The 23446-nt window shown below is 28.9% G+C and overlaps 1 protein-coding gene across 1 annotated transcript; it reads left to right on the top strand.

Annotated features, from left to right (window-relative positions):
* Positions 1–1530: 1530 nt before the first annotated feature.
* LOC136989388 (uncharacterized) lies at positions 1531–23397 on the top strand. The gene is made up of 12 exons (XM_067287507.1): positions 1531–1739; positions 9982–11833; positions 19029–19165; positions 19378–19505; positions 19642–19891; positions 21411–21560; positions 21632–21698; positions 21769–21815; positions 21884–21962; positions 22122–22284; positions 22361–22462; positions 23032–23397. The coding sequence occupies exons 1-12, from the start codon at positions 1682–1684 to the stop codon at positions 23134–23136; spliced, it is 3138 nt and encodes a 1045-aa protein (XP_067143608.1). The 5' UTR covers positions 1531–1681; the 3' UTR covers positions 23137–23397.
* Positions 23398–23446: the final 49 nt, after the last annotated feature.

Below are 23446 nucleotides of genomic sequence, written 5' to 3'. Positions count from 1 at the left end.
TGAATTTAATGAATGTAAAAAGCTCATCAAATTGACATTAATCAGCTTTTTAATAAAACAATCGAATAAAAACTCCATTCACAATTAGAGCATAATGCACTAGTAGGTAAGCACTCTTAAAATAATAATTACAAATATTTATTTTTGGTCAGCAAAGATTAAATCATACGAAAAAAATTAAAATAAAATACTTTTTGCATTGGCGAATATACGTCACATTTTACCTGAGGCATAACTTAACGACAGTTCATTCAACCGCGCCTGACCTCGACCGTGAAAGTCTCCTTGTTATTCCACTAACATGGACACTTTCTATGTTTCGAAGTATAAAAAAGCAATGTTACAACTAAAATAAATAAATAAAAAAATAACATTGCTGAAAGTAAAAAAGTTAAATTGGATCCTCTCTTCTAACAGGAATTCCGTCATAAATTTATTATAATTGGGAAAATGTTCGAGTGTCTCTTGATTGATCCATAAAAAAAAAAAAAAAAAAAAACACGACAAATGAAGTATGCACTTCTTAAAGAATATTTGGTTGATTTAAGTCTGAGAGCGTCACCTTATATTACAATGGCCATTATTTGCCTGACCGTTAGGACCTATTTTTAGTATACAAACTGTGAGAAAGTTTGATCTTTGCTTTGGGTCAGGTCATGTTTCGAATTAAATAATTGTGGAAAGAATACTTTTAAAATATTTATTGAACAGGATTAAATATAAACTTTGTGTAATATAGGACAATATGATTTTGGGGTTAAACATTTCGAGGTTAAAGCATTTTAAGTCTATAAATTCGAGAACTGTATTCAAGATATGAGTCACGTTTTCAGGAGAAATAAGTTTCGTCAAACAGGATCCACTTAGTAATGAAAATTCCCATTAGATAAAAATATATTAAGTATGAAACATTTACTATTTAATACGTAAATAAATAAAAAATTCTAATGGCGAATTTCAGAAAAAACTTTGTATTTTTGTATTTGGTTTGGATTATTTCATTAAACATATTTGATCAGTGGAATATATGTAACAGTTTGTTCATTGAGAAAGAACAAAGGTCAGAGTAGAATTCGACCTTTGTCTTTCTTCAAAATAAATTCATCATCTGGACTTCATTAAGTGAAGTGCCATTTCACATTATTCAACAGTTAGTTAAGTACTGCATGTCATCTTTATTTATATACATACTATTGAATAATTTGTATAATCATCTTTATTTGCAATAGTATTTATTATAAAATAATAATTTTTGAGTTACATTTTCAATCCGGTTTACAAATAAGAAGTAAAGTTGCAAAATTAGAAAGTAACACAAGAAATAACATTTACAGTTTTCTTACAGTTGTAAGCATCAAAGCGTATAATTATTTAAAATTCAGTTCCAGTGAGTTCTAAGTACAAAAATGGCATAAACATCAACAAAGTAGGAGTTGTGGGGAGAGAATTCTATAGACCGAGACGTATCTTCCAATGAGACGACTCGTACCATCCCTAAGTCAAACTTTCTACAGAGGGGGAGTGAACAGGAAAGACAACACCGCAAACCAGTTTGCGAACGGCGAGTGCTTACACACATCAAATTCTTCTATATCCGTCCAAGAACAAAAGACGAAAATGTTATTAAAAATCGCAGAAATTTTACTAAAATGGATATGTTCTATGTGATATTTAATATACCATGTGGGTCTTCGTATTGTTGAATTTATTGGCGACTTATGGCCAACGACCGGTGACAGGTAAGTGCAGATTCTCAAGATGGCGTACAAGGTCACTGTTGTGCACCCTATTAGAGGTCATCTTTATTGTGTTGTCTTATTGTAATCAATGTTTTGTATATTAACTTTCCAATTTAGTTTATTTTATATGTAATATATATATATATTAAACCATAAAATAATATTTATTTTTAGTAATATAAGATTGTTTATTTACAAAAAGCAGGTGTAAATAATGAGATAATGAGTCGTAAAATAATTTAAAAAGTCAGATCTATGTCAAAATTAATACTAATTTACAATCATTTAACATTTAGGACATAAAACACGAAAACCCATTAAGTCTTTTTGAATTTAAAATCCTTTGTTAATGCGGAACACTATTGAAGTTAAGCTAGTATAAAACTTTAGAAAATAATAATAATGACCTATTTAATTATAAATATTAATTTTCTTTTAAACTATTTTATTTTTAATTATATTCGTATAAATGCTTAAAAACACAGAAAACAAAGGCTAAGAATGCGTCAGAACAATTTCTGAATCTCTGTTAATGGTGAACAGTGGGATTGACAAAAGTGGCATTTACTATATCGTACTGATAACTAATGATTTCATTAAACAATATATATATTGAGAATTCAGATATATTCAAACTCAAAAAATATTTAACATTTACTTTGAAATTATATATTAATTAATATATTTTCCATCATAGTTGTGGATAATAAAGAAAATCCTGCTATATTGTATTCTCTTTCCGAAGTTTTATGTTTTTTATATGTTAGTTTTACGATTCGAAAGTATCTAAAACATCTGAATTAGATATAAAAATGATATATAATGGGATGTAAAGCTATTGAAAGCAAATATAAATTAAAGTAATTAAATGAAATAATATTTAAAACTATAAAATGAAATGACAATATTATTATTTGTAGAAGTTAATAGCACATTTTTATTAAAAATGTTCGTGGTGACTGTTTTAGATAAATATAATGTAAGTTAAAACTGAAATTGCTTCATTTTTATTGTTAAAAACTTGATTTTGATGAAATCACACGAACGGCCACTTGAATGCTTGGCTAGTTAAGGAAGACGTGCTCATTCTCCCGATAATTTCTGGCAAAAGACAGAGAAAGTAAATTCCTCACGTTTAATATTTTAAAGTAATGAATTCTTGAATTGTTATCATCGTCACTATTGCCAGCTGAGGACTCACTATTGAATATACGCCACGCCCATTAATTAAATGATAATTGTATGAATATATTTTAATGTTTAAAATAAAATTAAAAATGAATGTAACATAACCGACGATAATTTATGTTTAATAATAATATAATAAATATAATTACAATTTTTAACAAAGGTAAAACTTTGCTTCAGTCCCTCTTTCCGTTGTTTACACCACCCAGTCCTTCTTTCCGTTGTTTACACCATTGGATGGTGTAAACAACGGAAAGAAGGACTGAAGCAAAGTTTTACCTTTGATAAAAGTTGTAATTATATTTATTATATTATTAAACATATTTTAATGTATTATTATGCGAAATTCATTAGTTCAGTTTAAATATTTTACACACGCATTATCCTAACATTATAACAAATATATATCGAAATTTCTGTCCTTAAATCTTTGTTGATTTCAAAAGTCTTATGTGGCATATTTGAAATAATTATTCCCTTTTGAAACTATTAAAAATTTATTTTTTTTCCTAAAGAAAAGAAGTTTGTTTCCGTCAGTGGCCTTTGTTCACAGTTTTGACTGTTATAAATATTTATCCTGTTTTTTTTTTTTTTTTTTAAGGCTATATTTATTTTATTGCTTCGATTATAATGAATATAAAATCAGTCATTTGGCATTTTATATTTAAAAATTGAACATTTCAGATGACATTATTGAAAAGATTCATTGTTTTTTGTATAAATACCGAAAAAGACACAGAACCTATATAATAAAACTAAAAATATATACTGAAATATAATATTTAACTCTCGTATAAAAATAAACCTAAAACTTATTGTTAACACAACTTTACACGTTCATTTTTCCATTAAAGTATACATCCATTGCGAAATTTTATTCGAGGTATAATAATAATAATTATTATTTTTATGTATGTCTAAATTGATATAATTAGAAATGCAGAAATTTTTAAAATGTATTTCTAGACAAGAAACTAATATATATATATATATATTAGATATTGTTAATGAAGCATCGGTATATTATTATATTCATTACGGGATGAAAGTAAAAAAAATATTGAGGCCATATTAATAATTCATTAACGATAAATAATAATTTTGTACGCCTCACAAACTAAATAGAATTCTAGAATTAAATTATTTTGATAATGAGAAACTTATTTGTATTAAATGTGTATGAACAGAGAGTTTATTAGGATATTTCTAAGTAGTAACTAGGCAGTTGCAACAGGTGCATTTTCGTTTACCTAAGAATGATCTTGTATACACAAAAGTTATTTATAAACAATTCTTTAATCATAGCGGTATTTGTTTTATTGTATTATTTCCCCCGAAAAAAGTTAAGGAGCTCAAAAATAAAACCTTTCACACGGTAAAGATGATAACTTGCGAAAGAAAATAAATAACAATATTATATACAATTTATTATCGAAATTCTCATATTTTATTCATTTTAGTTATTTAAATAAAATAGAAAAGTATTAGAAATTAAAAACGAAAAGTAAGTTTATATTATTCTATATTACCATTTATTAAATGTAATTTACAATCCATTTTGATTATAAAATCATTTAAATTGCGTGATCGTAATTAGTTAAATATAATGAAAAGCTCAATAAAAATACGCAGATTTATTTTAAATGTAAATTTATATATTTTACTTTGCTATTATAAATCTACAATTAAATATATTTTGTTGAATATATAATAAAAAAAAATGTTTAATATATATAGTTTAATATTACTATGATGTTAAAAAATAGATAATTAATTTTTTAACTTGACCTTTCTCGCATTATTGTTCCCTTAAGGAAAATTTGAATGGGGATATTAATTAAACTTGTTTAATAATTAATTAAAGAAAAATATTACTCGTAAGTAGTGCTTATCAAACAAATCTGACCATTGATAAACTTGAATGATAAATTTATATCGAATTACTTCTTTGATAGTACCATTGTTCGAAATGTCAGTCAAATTTTTTAGGACAGGATAAAATAAGAAAAAAATTATATAGATAATAAGAATAGATTGTATTTTTAATGTGCCTTTTGGTTGCTTGATTAAATTTTAATGTGCTACTTGGTTACCTGGTTATATTTTTACTGTTACTACTTGATTAAATGTGTGTAAAAGTAGCAGCATTTGTTTATGTCTGATTTTTTATTATTTACTGTACATCTACTGTAACTGTACAATATTTAGATTTTTTATTACTGACGTATCCAGTTAAAAACTGCTTTATTTTACAATTAATTTAAAATATTAGATATATCAGTAAAAGAATAAAACGTTAATAAATATCATGACATAATGATCGAAATTAATAAGAAAAGAACTAGTTATTTGTATTTTAAAAAATCCACTAATTTATTCAATTTTATATTAAATTACATATACAATATGTAGCCTATATATATATATATATATTTGTTTTATAACTTAATTGTAAGATATTCTAAAACTTATTTGTAAGAGAGTTTAATTTTTATATTTCTCTCTATTTAATCATAGAGAGAAATATTAATTCTGCCATTGAAGCAACGTCCGTTTGATTTTAAAAAGGTAAGCGTACTGTACGTATCAAATATCGTATTTGATGTATAGAACAAACTTCGACTTTTCTACAATGAATAAAAAACATGGATTCCGCCTAATCACTTGCGATTATGCATCATTGACTTGAAGTTAATGTCAAATTTCTATAAGGAAAACTCGTTGATTCTGTTTGAAATGGATTTTTCCCCCAACGGTCTACCTATCTAAAGAGCAGAAAATTCTAGTTTTAAAAATAACTTTAGAAAGTTATAATTTCCTGAACCAAGCTGTGTTATGTCGGTTTCTCTGGATTCTTCAAATTGAATTCCGTGCCATCTCTCTTTGTGTCCGTTCTTCTCGGCCACAAAGGAAAATTATCGCTACCCGATCTTCCTTACTCAGCATCATCATTCAATCTGTAACGATTAAAAAAACTTTTCATTGACTCTGCACTCTGTATATTTGAACCTCATTATTTTTACGCTTATCTTTATGTCTAGGACTAATTACAAGAGCATAACGTAATGTTATTTTATAGATTCTAACGTAGTAGAAAATATATTTTCTTAAAATTATTAAATCAGTTATGTCGAATGTTTATTGAATAAATCACAATACTTATAGTATCGCCATAACGATCAAGGCGAATTGGTTTCCTATCTCATCTGTATAAAGTAGACTATTGACACAAAATTATACTCGATATTAATCTTTATTTCAGTAGATATATAGTCAAAGTGACTATATATTACAAAACTGAAGGGTGGTGATTGAAATGTGTAAATGATTTGATAGCTGTTTAGCCATGGTATTGATATTTTTCAATTAGTTTTTTTCTGTTTTCTAAACGTAATTTTATTGACGAGAATTCTAGAAAATGTTTAGACTTATTTTGTATATAAGTTTTATATTTATACAAATGTAATATCAAATAATTATTGAATTGATATGTACTGTACATTTTCTTATTAGTTAATCAGTAATGAGTTCTTTTTGCATTGAGAATATAGGAGCCTTTATAAAATAGAAAAGAAATTTTCGATTCAATAAAGAACAAATTAGCAGTCTTCTGAAGAAAATGTAAATGTTCTTCGTAAATTAGTATTTTGTCATTGTACCGTACAGTAGATCATAATTATAAAAGTTTTCTATGAAGAGTTTTCTTCAAGCATTCAATGGGGGGGTCACAAAAACGTTTTTAAATAACAACGTTGTTAAGAATAGAAAAATTTTGTGAAATCAAACTGAAATTAGTGTCTGGTTTGTTGGGTAAATTCTTTTACTTTTCAATGAAACAACTGTTATCAAATTACATTGAAGTATATTTGTGTAGGCTAATTTTTTTGAACCAAAGGTCAGATCCATTACACAAGATGCTATTTTTGGTCTATGGTTATTTTTATCTTATCATCAATTGTTTTTGGACAAAACTCACTACAAGAATCCAAATAAATAATTTAGTTAATTAAAAGTAATTTGTTTTTTGCAATCACAAGTGATCAAAATAATTGCATATTTGCTTGAGAGAAAATACCTATTAAATCGTAACCTTTGTTATGTTTCTATATTAAGTTATTCGTATTGATTAAAAGTCACACGAATTACATCTTTGCATGAAGTTTGAAGATAAGCGTAACACAAGAGCGTGTTGGCACGTCATATTGCCAAAATCTTAAGATTACACACGAAAGTAGATCTTTTAGATAAGATTATTTTTGCTTTTCTAAATATAGATTAATTAGCTCTATCTTTTGAAATGTCTATTAATAAAAACAAGATTTCTAAGAAACAGATTAAATGAATCTTCAACAGAAAAGTTTGTGTAAATTTCTATAATAGCAACTTTCCACACATAGATTTGTATTTGTTTTTAAATTAATAAGATTTGATTTAAAAATCTGAAAATTAACAACAAGGTGTGTTTATCAACAAGATTATAAAAGATAAATCATAATATTTTTAAAGTTATGCAAAATATAACGGTGATAATATAAACGATTTACAAAAAAATATGAAAAACTAGCCTAAAACACTAGAGAAATATGAGATAATGGTTATATTGACAAAAATTTAATAAGTACTGTTGCTTTATCAAAGAAAATCTTTGAATGGACTATTATTAAATTCGATCCAGAACATCAAAATTTATTCCTTTGTTTTAAAGAAAAGCCTATAATATGATAAAACATTCTAGAATTATTATCAAAAAATATACTTAAAATTGAGCGAAAGCATATATTATTTAAACCAGGTCGTTGAGCGCTTGTATGGTGTACGGAGTGTAGAGCTTCCCTCTTTTGACATTTTTCGTCGAACAAATGAAATATGTAAAATATTTATTTATTAATAAAAAGTAGTCTTAAAGATTTTATTTTTTGTTGGTAAAAATAACATTAATATTATAGAGATGGGAACCGCTATGAACCTCTTAAGTGTTCTCCGGGCCCAAGAAAAATCTCCAGCTCTCCTTCTCGACGGTCTTGTTTATTATCCATTATTTATAGATAACAAGTTGTTATATTACAAGTCAGCTGTCCTGATTGATAAAATTACGATATTATCAGTCAGTTCTCCGATAAAATCGGTAATTTTGTTATAAAACACTTAAATTCTCGTAGTTACAGCAACGTAATATTATCTACACCCAATTTTCTCAATCTTTGAGTTTGGGTGTGCATCATCGTATATTTAACTTGTGATGGACTAGTTATCAAATGTATTCTGTCAATTCCGTATTCGTGGAATAACAATTTTTGAGATTCAGTTTACACACACATACAGCCTACATTCAGAAAATCAATTATCGTTTTTTTCGGCTTATAAGACACACTTTTTTGTACTTAAAAATTTAGCTGAAAATTACGATGCATGCTATACACTGTGGTAAAATATCAGAGTATAAGAAAAATTATCGCTTTCGCTCATTGTTAAGCTTCTGTAAACATTTTACCGATTTTACGGAACAACAAAAACAACGCGATTAAAGACTTTTTCTAAGAAAGATTAGAATTTGAAGGTAGTTACCATGATACAGGATGATTCACTCGAGACTGAACACTTACTTTGTTCAATACGCTTTGATTGCACAGTCATATTTGAATAGCATGTAATTTGAAACATACTTTGGTCTACTGCTACATCGTAAAATGAAGAATCGTTCCGTTTGTGTTCATTCTCACCTTTTTGTTTTATAGGAAGATACTCCACATAAGTGTTCATTCCCGAGTAAATCACCTGTACTTTACGTTTCACCAATAAAAAACGTTCGAGCTGGCAATCTACATAGATCTAACAATATACAGTAATATCCTATTTAACTAACACAATCAAGTTCATAAAACTTAAGATGTGTCCTTTAAACGTTATTTTTAACTTTTATAAATTCATCACAATAGTTATAGAAGACGAATATCAAGTTTAAATGAATAAAATTTGATTTTAACCGCAAGATTTTATAAAGGAATTACAATGTTCGGGACACCGTTTTTTACTCATCGTCTTGTAGTCGTCAAGACTGTCTTTATTTTATGCTCGTTATGGGGTCAATCAGGCTCCTAATGGAACTTGGGGTACCTAAAAATCCTGGAAGATCAGAGTTAAACTTGAATTCCGATTCTTCAGAACATTACACAAATATCTTCAATCTTCTACCGAAATTTAGATACTATATAAACTTAAAACTATTTTGTAAAGTTCTTTTACACATTAATATATTTTAATATTAATAATAACTAGATAACCTAATAGTTCAATCAATATGAACTCTCCTATAATTTAAATTTGATGATCTTTTGTGCAAAACAACACTAAAACAAATTTCTATAATTATGTCGCAAAAGAAAAAAAAAAGTTGCAATTAATTAAAATGTATTTAAGGGTTCAAAAAATTCAGGCAAAATCAAATAAATAAAAATTATAATTATTAAAAAGAATTATAACTAAAACTAAATTAATACTAGATAAATTGAAACTGGAAATAATAATTAAAACTCTGTTTTTTATACCAAAACCGAAACAAAAGTAAAATTAAGTAATTAAGTTAAAATCAAATCAATTGAAAATTAAAACAATGTTTAAGAAACGGTTTAAAATTTATTTTGGAATTTTCAAATCGTAAATAAAATTAATTTTAAAAATTACATTATTTGTGTGCGGCGACAAAGCATTTTACTTTTAATACGGCATATGTATTAAAGTTTTTAGCTCTCTATTTTGCAAGCACGAATAACTTTTACATTATTATTTAGGCTTATATTGTACTGCTTACACGTTGTAAATTATAATATATATACCGAGCAGTACTATAATCTATTACTCACGTTACAAATAGCATTATTATCATCATTTTGTTGTTGTTTATATTTATGAAAAATGTTCGCGTTTTTCAAACGATTTATAAATATCAAGTTGTATGTTAAAGTTATATATATATATAAGGTCTATTCAATATTAATAAAATAAAGTAAATTCAATGCAAACAGTGGAAACATTACCTTATGTTTACATTTTTCAGGTTCAGTTCAGGTCGATATGTTCTCAAGTCCCAATTCAGCTAAAATGGATACATCGCAATTTCACTCTTCTACAAAGCAACTAGAGATTCATTCTTCTAGAACTCAGCCAGAAAGTCCTTATATCCAATCTTCTATTATGAATACAGTAAGCTTTCACATTAGTTCTCGCGCTCAACCAGAAAGTCAATATATTCAGTCTTCTCAAATTCAATTAAAAAGTAAGCAAATGATTTCGTCTCGGATAAAATCAGAAAATGAACAAATTCGCTCTTCCCGAACGTCCAGAGAGTTTGTTCAATTACACTCTACTCCTGTACTTAAAGAATCGAAAAATCTTCATTCTTCCCGAATGCCTGTACGTGTTTCTACCAAATATGTTCAACTTGTTTCTTCACAAATAACCGCAGAATCATCTTCTGAAATTCATTTAGAAACTCAGCCTTTAATTTCTCCTACACCTGCTTACATATCTATCACGAAATCAAAAACTCGATATTTATCAAATGATCAGCATTCTTCGAACGTACCCATTGTAACGTTAAAATTGTCGTCTATGCAGTATTCAAATTTAGAAAAATCTCCTCATTTAAATACTCCGATATCTGAATCTAAAATAACATATCAGCAAATATCTCCAACACCGACCATTGCTCGTAGTGAATTGCAATACTCTACTGATATCACATGGAGTCCTCCTTTAGATGTAACTTCTCCTATTAGAATTTCTGGTAAACAATCAAAAGACAAAGTTCCTTCTTTATATGATATTATTGGTGGAATTATTCATCTTTTTGATGGTGACGCCGAATCAAATGAAACACATGTTTCGAGGATTCCGCATCAGGAAAAATCGGTTTATCCATCTAGAAAAAATGACAGAGGACCGGCAAAAATATATCCATTAAATTCTGATAAATCAGTATCAATAAGTCCCAAAATTTATCCTACTGCTTCAATTCCTGATCATGTTATTACTCAATCGCCTTTTGTTTCAACAATTCTTCCTTTGAAATCATCTATCGAGTTAGATTCCTTAGAACAAAATGTTGAAACTGTAACAAAAACTTCTGTATTACCAGATTTGATGAGTAGTAGTCTTTTAAATGTGTTTAAAAGTCGCTCTGAAAATCCGTCCTTATCTACAAGTATCATTAAAATATCATCCGTTATTCATGATTCAGAAAAGATTTTAGGTATTGAAGATTCAGTATCAATTAAACAAATATCGAAAAGTATTGGCTTACAATCTGAAGTTCCTAGTGGCCCTGTTACAGATTGGGTGCCTTTAATAGATCGTCCTACAGTTAAAGCTAAGCCAGAATTTTCAGCGAACACTACTGGATTATCAATTATCACAGAACCTTCCGTTTTTGATATAACCATAGTAAATTCAATTGAACATTCAGATGTTACAAGAGATTTTCCTGTAGAACATTCCACGCGCTCCAATACAGATTCCGTCTATGTGCCAAATGAAAACATTGATCATACGTCTCCTATGCCAGATTACGAAGCACCTAATGAAGAAGCGGCAGAAATAGATGAAGTAATTGTAACTCTTTTAGGATCCGGAACTTTAAAATCTGAGAGTTCCACGGTTACATCATCGTCATCATCTGTAGGACCAGCTACAGGTCGTCCTTATGTTATACCTGTGGATATAGAGGAAGTAAGACCTTTCATAGGTGCACAGATACCATCTCAGCCAACTAGTAAACCAAATGGTCATGTTCAAATTGCTGCTGCAGGAATAAATGTGGCAGATGAAAACAATGGAAATAATTCGCCTTCTCAAAAACATCCTACTCTTTTAAGACCAGGGAGGCCTCGAGTTAATCCTCCAATAATCAGGTAAATTTATATTATGTTTTGAATTTTATCGTAGTCAACAACATATTTATTTTAAACTAAATACATAATTCTATAAATAATTTAAAAGTATGATTGTAATATATTATTTCCTGCAGACTTAGATAAATTGAGATTCGTAACAGGCATTTAATGTTGGAATTTTATTACTCATTCTTTGCCTATTAGATGGTTCCGAGTGTAATAGTAATTTTGTCATTACGGGCAGGCCAGACCATTCATACTGTAATACACAAAATAAATTATGCCACCACAAAATAAGGACCTATGTGAGCTTTGTGTTTCGTTTAACCAGCAGATCCAATTCGAAATTTTACTTTCCCGTCTGTAATATATATATATATAGGTTAATCTATCAAAAAATGACCCCTCTCCAAGATTTTTACAGTTTTAGACTCGGAGAACCTTTAAAAGTCGAGAAATAGAAAAAAAAACTTGGGGATTTTTCCTGTATGCATGGATGTTAGTGTATGGGGGGCTTGATTTTTCCCCATTTTAAAGCTTAATAACTCTTGTGCCTTTTCTCGTAAATTTCTGAAATTTGTCAAGGAGTTTTGTATGTTAGAGAAAAATGTTTCTAGAAATTCTGTACGTGTACGTGTACTTTCAAAGTTTTAAAAGTACAGTCAGAACACGTAAGTAGACTGGGCTATTTGGGTCGTGTATATCTTCTTATTTTTATTAAACCAATAACATTTAAAAAGTAAATGAAATGATAAATGAACAATGCATTATTGATATTAGAGTCAAATGTTGTAATAAATAAATTTATTAAGCATAAAATAAAACAATATATAAAGTGATTGCTAAGTAACAAAGAAATTATTTTAAAGCTATTTGTCACATATAAATTGTTTATAGCTCCCACACATTTCGTGATACTCTTTGTTTATATTTCTAGCACAAATGTGGTTAACTACCGCATTTCATCAAGTGCATGTTCTATCTGACTCTCTCTACACGGACTCTCTGACATTTTTGGTTACGCGCACTCAGAAGTGCTTATAAATTACTTGGTCAAAGTTATAACACAATTTAAATTGAAAGGAAGAACCTCACAAGGCATATTTGATGCGAAATTACTTGTATAAAAACAAACAGCTTTGGAAACAAAACAAAATGGACTGGTTTCGACAACTACTGCTTGCTTCCAACCTCCCCGGTGTTCATATCAGTGGACATTTTTCTTATTTTGACTCGAGTAGTCCTGTGATTGAAATAATTCAAATAGCCCCGGTCTACCCTATCGTGCATAAAATCTGAGCTGTGACATGTATTATTCTCTAATTTTTGAAGACAAATTCGCCCAAAATAGGGATCACCATTTATTACTTTTGCGTTCTAGACGATACATTTCCGGCGACCGACCTTCCTTTCTAAGCTACTAACTAGCCGCCAAAAAGTTAAAAAAAGTCATTTAAAAAACACAAAAAAGCCTTTTTAACAAAAAAACTTTTTTAACCTTTTGACGGCTAGTAGCTTAGAAAAGAAGGTCGGTCGCCGGAAATGTATCGTCTAGGACGCAAAAGTAATAAATGGTGATCCCTATTTTGGGCGAATTTGTCTTCAAAAATTAGAAAATAAAAAAAACCATCGGACGAAGAAATTACGATGTATAATTCTGTTCATTAATTAAAATTTTTAATATAAAATTATTTACTTTAAAAATTTTTTACCATTTTATATTACGACGTATGTAGCCTATACTGTATCAGTTTATACTCAAATTCTTATAAATATGCTCCATTGAGTCTTCGTTTTTGCAACGGTGAGAGATTTTGAATCCCTGCACCTTGCACTCTTGACAAGGGTCTGGAATTCCATATAAAACTTTTTCGAGGTGTTATGGATATAGATTTTATTTTCGTAGACGATAAGGCTCGTCAATGACTTTCTTGACAGTGAAAATATTCGTCGAGTGGAATCCCCAGTAGGATCTGTAGACTTAAATTCCATAGATCATGTGTGAAACGCTCTAGACTCTAGAGCAGTGATTCCCAAACTTTTTTGATTCACCGCCTCCTTTGTTCCATAAAGTTATACCCAACGCCACCTAACCCATTTTCTCTTGTGTGAGAAAGGATTGGAAATATTCTTAGGAAAACTTTTCTATGAATCTCACACTTTGTACCCTTACCATACATTGTTCTCAACATCTGGAAACGCGATCTTTCCTCTTATCCGTTTAACAGAGGAAAGGGAACGGCTGTCAGTGACCCCAACTTTTGCCTTTGGTCACCGTTCAGTACCCTGCCTCCAGCGCCTTCTAGATTTGCTGACGGCCACAAGGGGGCGTTATCGCCCACTTTGAGAAACGCTGCTCTACAGCATTGGTCGCAAACTGGCGGCCCGTTAAGGTTTCATATTCGGTCCGCATCCTTTATGATTTCTTTTCTAAAAATCAATGTTTATAACATCTTGTGGGATTAAAGCAAAAAAATTTAAACATCTAAGCCTAACTGTCGTAAAGGCCTTTGTTAGAGCTTTTTTTAATTTACAGCATGTTTTGGTTTACCGAATAATATTGAATTCGTCCCGTCTGATATACATGTATTTGACTGGCCCTTTGCTGCGTTTGAGTGAAATTCCTGCTCTAGAGAGGAGCTTAATATGCTCTTGTTCAAGGATGGACTTCGCTCCCGACAGAGCTGCTCAACGTGAGTTATCGTTATGCAGCATCATGTGTTCACGTAGGAGGCAACCATATCAATTTTTTGTACAAAAAGTGTTATGACGATACTTAGTACTTGTTCTTGTCCTTGTTGATTTGACTCAGCCTATTTTTGCTTATATTAAACCCTAAGGCCAGCAGTCTCACATGGTTATTCACTACTGTTTAATCTAAAAGTGTATTGTCCCTCATTTTATCATCTATATGTTGACTACTGATTCAACTTTTAATATTAACCTATTTCGTTCCATTAAGTATTCTCATCTTGGCTATCCTGTTTTTCCTAATCTGTCCTTTCTTTAATATAAGCTGTAGATCGTATCTCATTAATGGCTTAATAATCTTATAAAATTTATTTTTATTCTAATGGGAATTTGTTATCTCGAAAAAATCACTAGCATCATTCATTTATGCCATCTTATTTTTCACAACATTAAAGTTTTCTTCTAAACTAATAAAGTTATATATATACTTGATAAATAATAAGCATCATAAGCATGGGCGCTAATTCTAAAGAAATGGAAGCTTTCTCTTCAACTTCCGTCTTCTCAAGCTTGCAAGAGAATCTTTAGAGTAGATTGGCTTTGTCTTCACCTCATTTGATTCTCAGATCTCATCCGTACCGAGGCGTCTTTCCCAGTGGAATATAATCTCTCTTTCTATCTTCAGCAGGCTTACAAAGTATCTGAAAATCTTGTGCTATCAACTCCGAGCTCTACTCCACTTTTGTTCTCTCCGACCCTTTCTCCAATCTCAATTTTCTTGGAGGAAAATCAATCAAAGTTCTTGGTCATTGGGAGAAGCTTAATTTTACGTCCGCCTGGCCCGAGTGCGGGCGGTCATCCTACTTGTTTACTTGTATGATGTTTTTCGACAGCTGTAAGCATGACTAGGTCAAGCACTCCAGTCAAATCTAACAAAATCACACGTCTTGTTTTCCTCTCCACTCCGGAAACTATAGTTCACAGAGAGTGAACTATATTGCGCTTATGAATATAATATCTACTCTAATTTTTGCCGCATGCGGCCCGGGGGCCGCAGGTTGCCCATCCTTGCCTTAAGGCATTATTGGAAGCCGAACTAGCTCCGGCCACTTAGTGTTGGGGCCCAAGCTCATTAATAAGGACTTTTCGACAGTTTGACATATATAAAAAGAGAAATATATAATCATCGCATTTTTGAAATATAATTAATAGTTATAGACCTTTATCAATACGAATGGTATTCTTTCAATGATTTCGTCAGATTTTGTTTTAAAATGATTAAATTTCTAAAGAAGTTCTGTAGTGTATTTGCTGTCTCATTGTATATTTACATTTCTACTAATTTCCCAGAAAAAAATCGTTGCTTTTTGCAGTATTTTGTTCTAGAAATGATGAGTTTTCACTAAATATAATTTTTTCCTACTAGTTTCTCCGTGATTCATCCAAGTTAAACTACAGTAGTATTACCTTAACTTAATGAAATACTCGTATTTGTTATTCCAGTTATCTCTAATTCCGAATAGAATAATTATTAAAGTCTAAGTTAATAAGGATAGTAGCCATAATATATCATATCATATCTTTATTAAATATCAATAATATAATATAATGTCGTTTTGTTGTAGACTTTAAAGTAAAAATTTATTTGGCTAATTGACGATTCATTTAGAAATGAAATTTGTGTAGCGTATAAAGCTTCAAATTATTTTATAGTTTAAAAATATTATTATATTATAATATAGCCAAATATCTAAAAGAAATATTTTAAGATTGTTTTAAATTAAGAATTATACTGAAGTAATATTAAATTAAAAACATAAATTCTTTTTCTATTATGAATTGCCAAGCAGTTATACAATGTCATTACCCTCGGTTGAATCTTATATCCAGTTGTATGAACTCTGCGCCCTAAAGATGACTCATCTTTTTATTGATGTCAGTTGTTAGACAGTTTATTAGTCAACAAAATGATTCTATTCATTAGAGGCATAATTTAGACACTGACAAATTTAGAAATGTGAATGATATACGTAAGCGTGACAAGCATAGAAGAGTGCAAAACATGCATTTAACATTAATGAAGTTTTTAATTAAATTTTACAAGTCACTATTTTATTTGATAGAATTATCAGAAATTATTTCAAATGTAAATAAATTTCCTTAAAACTAATTCAGTTATGAAAATAGCCCCATACTTTTGTTAAAAGAATATAGAATTGAATTTTCTCCTTTTAAATTCTTACATTACTCAAATTTTTAAGTGTGATTTTTATTCTACTAATTGGTTTGTTATTACTTTTATTATGAATTTTATTTATTTATCTAATAAATGACCTCAAATTGTAAGTTTAAATTAATATAAAGAACTGTTTTCTTATTTTTAAATACAGTAACCTCTCGTTATAACGCGCTTGTCGGGAGACAAAGGAAAAGCGCGATATAAACGAGTACTAAAAATTCTGGGTTTTTACTAAACAGATTATACGAGCTATGGAATCTTATGAAACTCGTAAATAAGGAGACGGTACTTAAAACCAATAAATAAACCTTTTAATATAACAGGAAACATAAATAATAAGTGATCTGTCTACCTATTTTGCTTATTTAGATCTTGGCAAATGTATTGTTTCGCTTGTAGTGGTAGTTTCAAAGACAATGGTAGGAATAAAATACGGTATTTCGTTGCAAAAAGAAATTCAGTGGCAATCGGTAATTTAAAATCTATTGATTCGAGTGCTTTTAAAATTTGGGGACCAAAAAAAACCGCGATATAACGAGGGACTTCTGTATTTAAATACATTATAATGTGATTATAGTGGGTGTGATTTCTATTCAAGAATTATCAGTAACAGACCGAAGACTATTTTTTCGAAAATTTCAGTCGTTTCCTATTGACCAAAACGGTTCCTAACCAGTAAATTGACTTACAGATGGTAAAAGAATGAGTCATCTTTAGTGATGCAGAATACATACAAGATTCATTCTGCACTGATTGTGTATTTAACTCTGTAATTCAGAAACTAATACTTAATCAAATTTTCGTTAATATAATATTTACTTTATAAATTAAATATTGTGTGATATTCAAAGATTCTATACTGTATCTGATACATATTTTACTAATTAATAATTTAGTAAATCAATATTAAATTTTTCGAGTTCATACTTAATCGGTTGTCTAAATTCGAATTTTATTCGAATGAATTATTAGTAGCCATTTTAATTAACTAATTTCATAGCTTTAGATTAAATAATGAAGCCGTTTTAGATTGCAGAGTTTGCACGTTATTTTATTTAGATGGATTTTGTAGTCATTTAAAACTTAAATCTTATAAAAACTTCATGTAACTCAGATAAGTGTAGTGTCAAGACTTGTTTGAAACTACACTTATCTGAGTTATCTGTTAACTTAATATATACGTGTTTATTTACTTATTTCGAAGATTTCGTTAATAAATACATAGAAAAGTTTTAACTGTGGTGGTTTATTGTAAAAATGCAGCAATTGCGATAATGGATGATGGGCTAGTGATTTCGGGTGAATGTCCTAAGGCACGTGTAACACAACTGGTCTTTATGATAAAAGGATCGTTTCAGAATTCTTTCTGTCTTTAGCAGATATTTTGAAGCGTGAAAGTCATGAAATATTTTATTGTTCATATATGGTCGCCCCAGAAAATATCGGTTGATTCACATAGTCCACAGGAAATAACTATTATTATTATTATTTAGAGAGACTTATAAGAACTAAACTTGATTAAATGGAAAGAATTGTTATTATCAAGAAGCATTTTTGCGTAACAAAAAAAATTTTTTTTTGTTTTGATAGTTTGGGATATGAAGTAACTACTCGTTTGTTGAACTGGAAAAGCATAAAAACTCTAATTCTACAATAGCTATTTTTTTTTTTTTTATCATTGTTTATCTTGCAGTATGATTTTCAGTGAGAATTTGAGGAAGCAAAATTTTTAGTTCACATAGAGAAAGTGACATTTGAATATATATTTTTTTATTTTTATAATATTGAAATTAATTTTAATTAGAAACGGCGTAGAATTAAATCAAAGATATTAAATCTAAATACTTGAAAACTGTCGAAATTTAAAAAATTGCTACGAAAACCACTTATGTAAAATATTCCTTTCTTTTTCTCTTATTTTGTGCGAAGTAATTAAAAAGTCATACACCAGAAGAGTATGTAACGGGGACAGAAAATTCTGCAATGCTCCTTTTTAACACATGATTTTTAAATTTAATTTCAATTACTTTTATCCAAATAACTATTTTTCTCAAACTATGACCTTTGAATACCTAATAGATGTTGCTATATCAAGTAGATAAGTAAAAAAGAATTGTGCAATAATTAATTTGCGCAATGATATAAGAAAAAAGTAGCAAAATATTTCTCAGAACTCCTTTAAAATGTTCTGAGAAATGTTCTGAGACACGTCTGTAATACAAGATATTGAAGGTTATTTATTAAAAATTAAAATCTATTTATGTTATTGTTTATTTATTTCAGAATCGACACGTGCATTGTTGGCGATGATACAACTTGTGACGATAGTTTGAATGAATATTGTAAAGCAGAACAGGGAATCAGTTCGTGTCAATGTCGACCCGGTTACGCAAGAACATTTCCTAGAGGGCCTTGTCAAGGTAAAAGGTTAATTGTTTTACTGCATGATATAACTTCTGAATGTGTTAAGAATACAGAATATCACAACTCGGTTAAAGAAAGGTTAAATATATATATATATGTATATATTATTTAATTTCGACGTCTTACAACAGCTTATTATTTTCATATGACGATTTTTTTTAAAATTTAGCTAAATACAAAAGTGATTTTTATTTACAATTTTTAATAGGTGTCGTTTCTGTTTTGGTATCGATCAGAATTGACCGAATCGGCGATCAAAAAATAATTTTTAATCGAAATTACTTAGATCCTAACAATCAAATATATCAGCAGATGGAATATGAAGCTAGACAAGCTGTAAGTTGACAAAACTAGTTTTTTTTAATAGTTGTTGAGAATAATGTATGATAATTTATTGAAAATACGAATATTGTACTTGAAAAGCAATTTTCTTATGCATAAAGCAGAAATAATTTCCAAATTTTCTTTTCAGATCAATTCTTTATTCTCTTATACATCGTTTGCCCGTTCTTTTATGGGAACCAAAATTAATAAATTTTATTCATTAGGAAGCAAACTGATTGTCAATAGCACAATACTATTTGACGAAACAGCCAAATCGTCTATTCTGAGACAAAAAATCAGACAAGAAATGGTTAAAGTTATATCGAGTAGAAATCAAAATATTGGTGAGAGTCAATTATATGTGGATGGTCCATTAAACCCTGTACCTGCCATAGAAGGTTTGTACGAATCTTTATCGTTTAAATCTCTCGAGTTCTAAAAATTAAAACAATAATTTATATTTTTAAAATGAAAGGGAAGTAATCTATATAGAGCTAAAAAGGAAATGAATATTTAGTAAAAAGTTTTGAAAGAAAAACTACTCATTACAGAGAACGTGAGAAATACTAAAGTTACTATCAATGCTGGAATTTAGTTTACATAAATAAAAAATGTGCTCAATGTAGAAATGGATTAAATGCACTATAAAACTAATGATCAATTTTTCAGGAGAAAGATTAATTGTATTTGTAAAAATAAAAAATCAAAACGTGTTATTAAAGGAAATCATAGAACAAATATTTGTAAATCTCCTATGTAAATAAGTTATGTTCAAAATATTCTATGTAAATTATGATAGGGAGAAATACTTGTGGAAAATAATAACAGCACATTCTTGTAAAAGGTTAATGTTACCCTTGGTGTCAAGATGGCGGCTCGTCTCTGATTCCAGCAAGGTAACAGTGGGAAGCACGTTATAACCTAACCTAATCTATTCTAATAATTTGGTTGCTAATAATTATGGTAATTTATTAGAATAGGTTAGGTTAGGTTAGAACGTGCGTCCCACTGTTTTCTTGCTGGAATCAGAGACGAGCCGCCACCTTGGCACCAAGGGTAACATTGACCTTGTAAAAAATTAAAAAGTCAAATTCTTAAAATAAATTTATTTTTAATAACCTTTAAATTTTCATTACTATTAATAAATATCTTAATTGTTTTAACTATAATGTAACAATTATTCTATTAATATTTTTATTATAATACTGTATTATAATATTTGAATTTTAGACTGTATATATTAGTTTTGTTAACGTTTTGGAATTTCATTACTATTAATATTATAAATAATTGGACTGCATTTCACATATACAGTAGAGAGTCGTTTATCTGAATCAATTGGGGACTGGGGTTCGGATAACCGATTATGTACGAAAAAATATATTATCCTGTCCGATGTTGAAATTTTTCTCTGTTGCCTGTCGCTTCGTGTTGAATTTTCGTCTATTTTAAGCGTAACGAAAATTTTTATAATAATAATCGACGCTATTGTATCGTTAAAAATTATTTATTTATTTTCTACAAACAAAATAAATATATTGAAAAATATAAAAATTATACTTTGGAAGTAAATATAGTATCGAAAAAGTTCCATTCAGCACGACAGTCCGACTGCAAAGCGTTCGGATAACCGGTGTTCGGATAAACGACTCTCTACTGTATAAACTTATATACATAGAAAATATAAAAAAAATCAGTTTGTTTTCCTTTTATCTACATGTTTCCTTGTCTCGATATAATAGATCTGATTTTAAACGGCAGTCTTTACAAATAATTTTGAACAATCGGACAAGAAGCGGTTCCAAAACATTCTGTACAAATTCAAAGCTCAGCGACTACATTTTGATAGTATAAATTGTAGTTAAATCATTGCATGCGATATTCACTTAATGCTAAATACACTTAATCTTATTTTAGATCTGAACGAATGTGCAGATGCCAGTTTAAATGACTGTTCTTCTAATGGTTATTGTAAAAATTTATTTGGAAGTTTCCGTTGCTTCTGTAATGCAGGATTTATGGATAAGAATCCAAATGATCAAAGAAAAAGTGGAAAGACATGCACATGTAAGAAATATTTAGATTTATACATAGTTTCACGAAATATAAAATGTTTCTTACCATATTTTTTATTATAGCTTGCTCATCGGATTATTGTAATAACCATGGTATCTGCATTATTTCAAACGGAATAACAGAATGCAAGTGAGTATAAAATATTAAATTTGTTTCGATCATTTATTTTTGATATCAAATTGAATATGCTTTATTTCAGATGTCGAGGTAATTATATTGGTTACAGATGCGAAACCGATGGGGAAGGTAACTTTAATTTTTTATTAAATTTACACACTGATTTTCTGTTAAAGTTAATTATTTAAATTTCTTAGTTGTAGGTGTTTCTGTAGGAGCTTCTCTCGCAGCAGCCATAATAATTATTCTTACTCTAGTATGTTTATGCGTTTGGAAGTGAGTATTATGTGCAACGTTAATTTATTATTCTGTATAATAAAATTAATAATCAGTTAAAGTCAAATTGCTTTGCATTTTCATGTCAGAAAATTATCTTAAAGCATTTAAGAGTTATTTTATTCTTTATTTTTATTCTGATAATCGTTTTCTGAACAGTCGTCGATGGAAACGAGAACAACATAAAGCCGAAATGGCGTCAGTTCCATCAATGGCTTCTTTTGGAAACAAATCTTTAACACCCATAAACACATACAGATTGACGATAGAAGACAGAGTGAGATGGGCACATATTGCCGATGCGATGGGGAATGGTTATATGGTATTTAAACCGAATTGACATATTTAAAAAGATTTAATAGGGTAGAAAAAAAATTAATTAAACTCATCTATTTTAGCCAAACGAGCGCCCGGGAAGGCCTCATCCCAATAAAACCGAACGAGAAGATAATTATTACGGCCATCCAGGAAGGCCCAAACCAAGAATGTGTGTTAGCAATGTAAGTGTTTGGTGAGGTGGAGGGAATAATTAAAAAAAAAAAACTAATTTTATAATATACAGGCCTACAGAAATTTAATACAGCTTCGTCTTATTCGTTAATAGAAGCTTCACCAAACTAACAAGTTTAACGAATAATCCATAATTCATCTAAATTATAAACTTGAAATACTATAAGAAAAAAAAATGAAAATTTCAAATATTTTTTCATTATAAAAGATAAAATTGATTGTATAACTAAACTAAATACATATAAATTATTTTGTATTCCCTTTCCCAAAGGTTATGGTGCTTTCCTTTATGTTCTTTTTGTGCCGTTTTTTGATTATTAACTAAAACTGTAAGAAATCTGAACGGGCAGAAATTCATTTTAATATTCACTCACAAGTATTTGTATGTGACTTGAACTTGCATATATTGAAATACTAAAATTTGCCAATTGCTAACATTCAAAATAAATTAAACTGTAAATTATGATTCCAATGGATAAAATAAAAAGTAGTGTAAGAATTTATAGGTTTTACAGATTCTTATTAATCTTTTTAACAAATATTTTATTTGTTTTTTCAGACACCTCCTAATGGATATTACAATCAGGATTTTCTTCCAAGGGATGCATATCATCCTTTATCTAATCGTATCATACCTTCTGCTTCTCGATCATATTATAATTAGACTTGTTTACTCTTCTTTGTATTTCCTGAAGAAGACGTTAAAAGTATTAAAAAGACTACATTCCACATATGCAAGGTTAATTGGCCTACAACCGCAATGAAAGGGGGTATTTTTATGTGATTTTTATTCGTCTGAAAAATACTGTATTTATGAAAATATTTATATTTGTTTTAAATACTGTACTTATAATATTGGATATATTGATCTTTTTGTATAATTTAATGATTTTTAAAAATTTTTGTATTTTTTTTTTTTTTTTTTTTTTGAAGAAGTTATACACAAAACATTTTAAAATAAAATCGACAAGAAT

This window comes from Centruroides vittatus, unplaced genomic scaffold, assembly GCF_030686945.1.
Source record: "Centruroides vittatus isolate TY-2023 unplaced genomic scaffold, ASM3068694v2 scaffold_520, whole genome shotgun sequence".
Classification (NCBI taxonomy): Eukaryota; Metazoa; Arthropoda; class Arachnida; order Scorpiones; family Buthidae; genus Centruroides; species Centruroides vittatus.
This window is presented reverse-complemented; position numbering and strand designations above follow the sequence as displayed.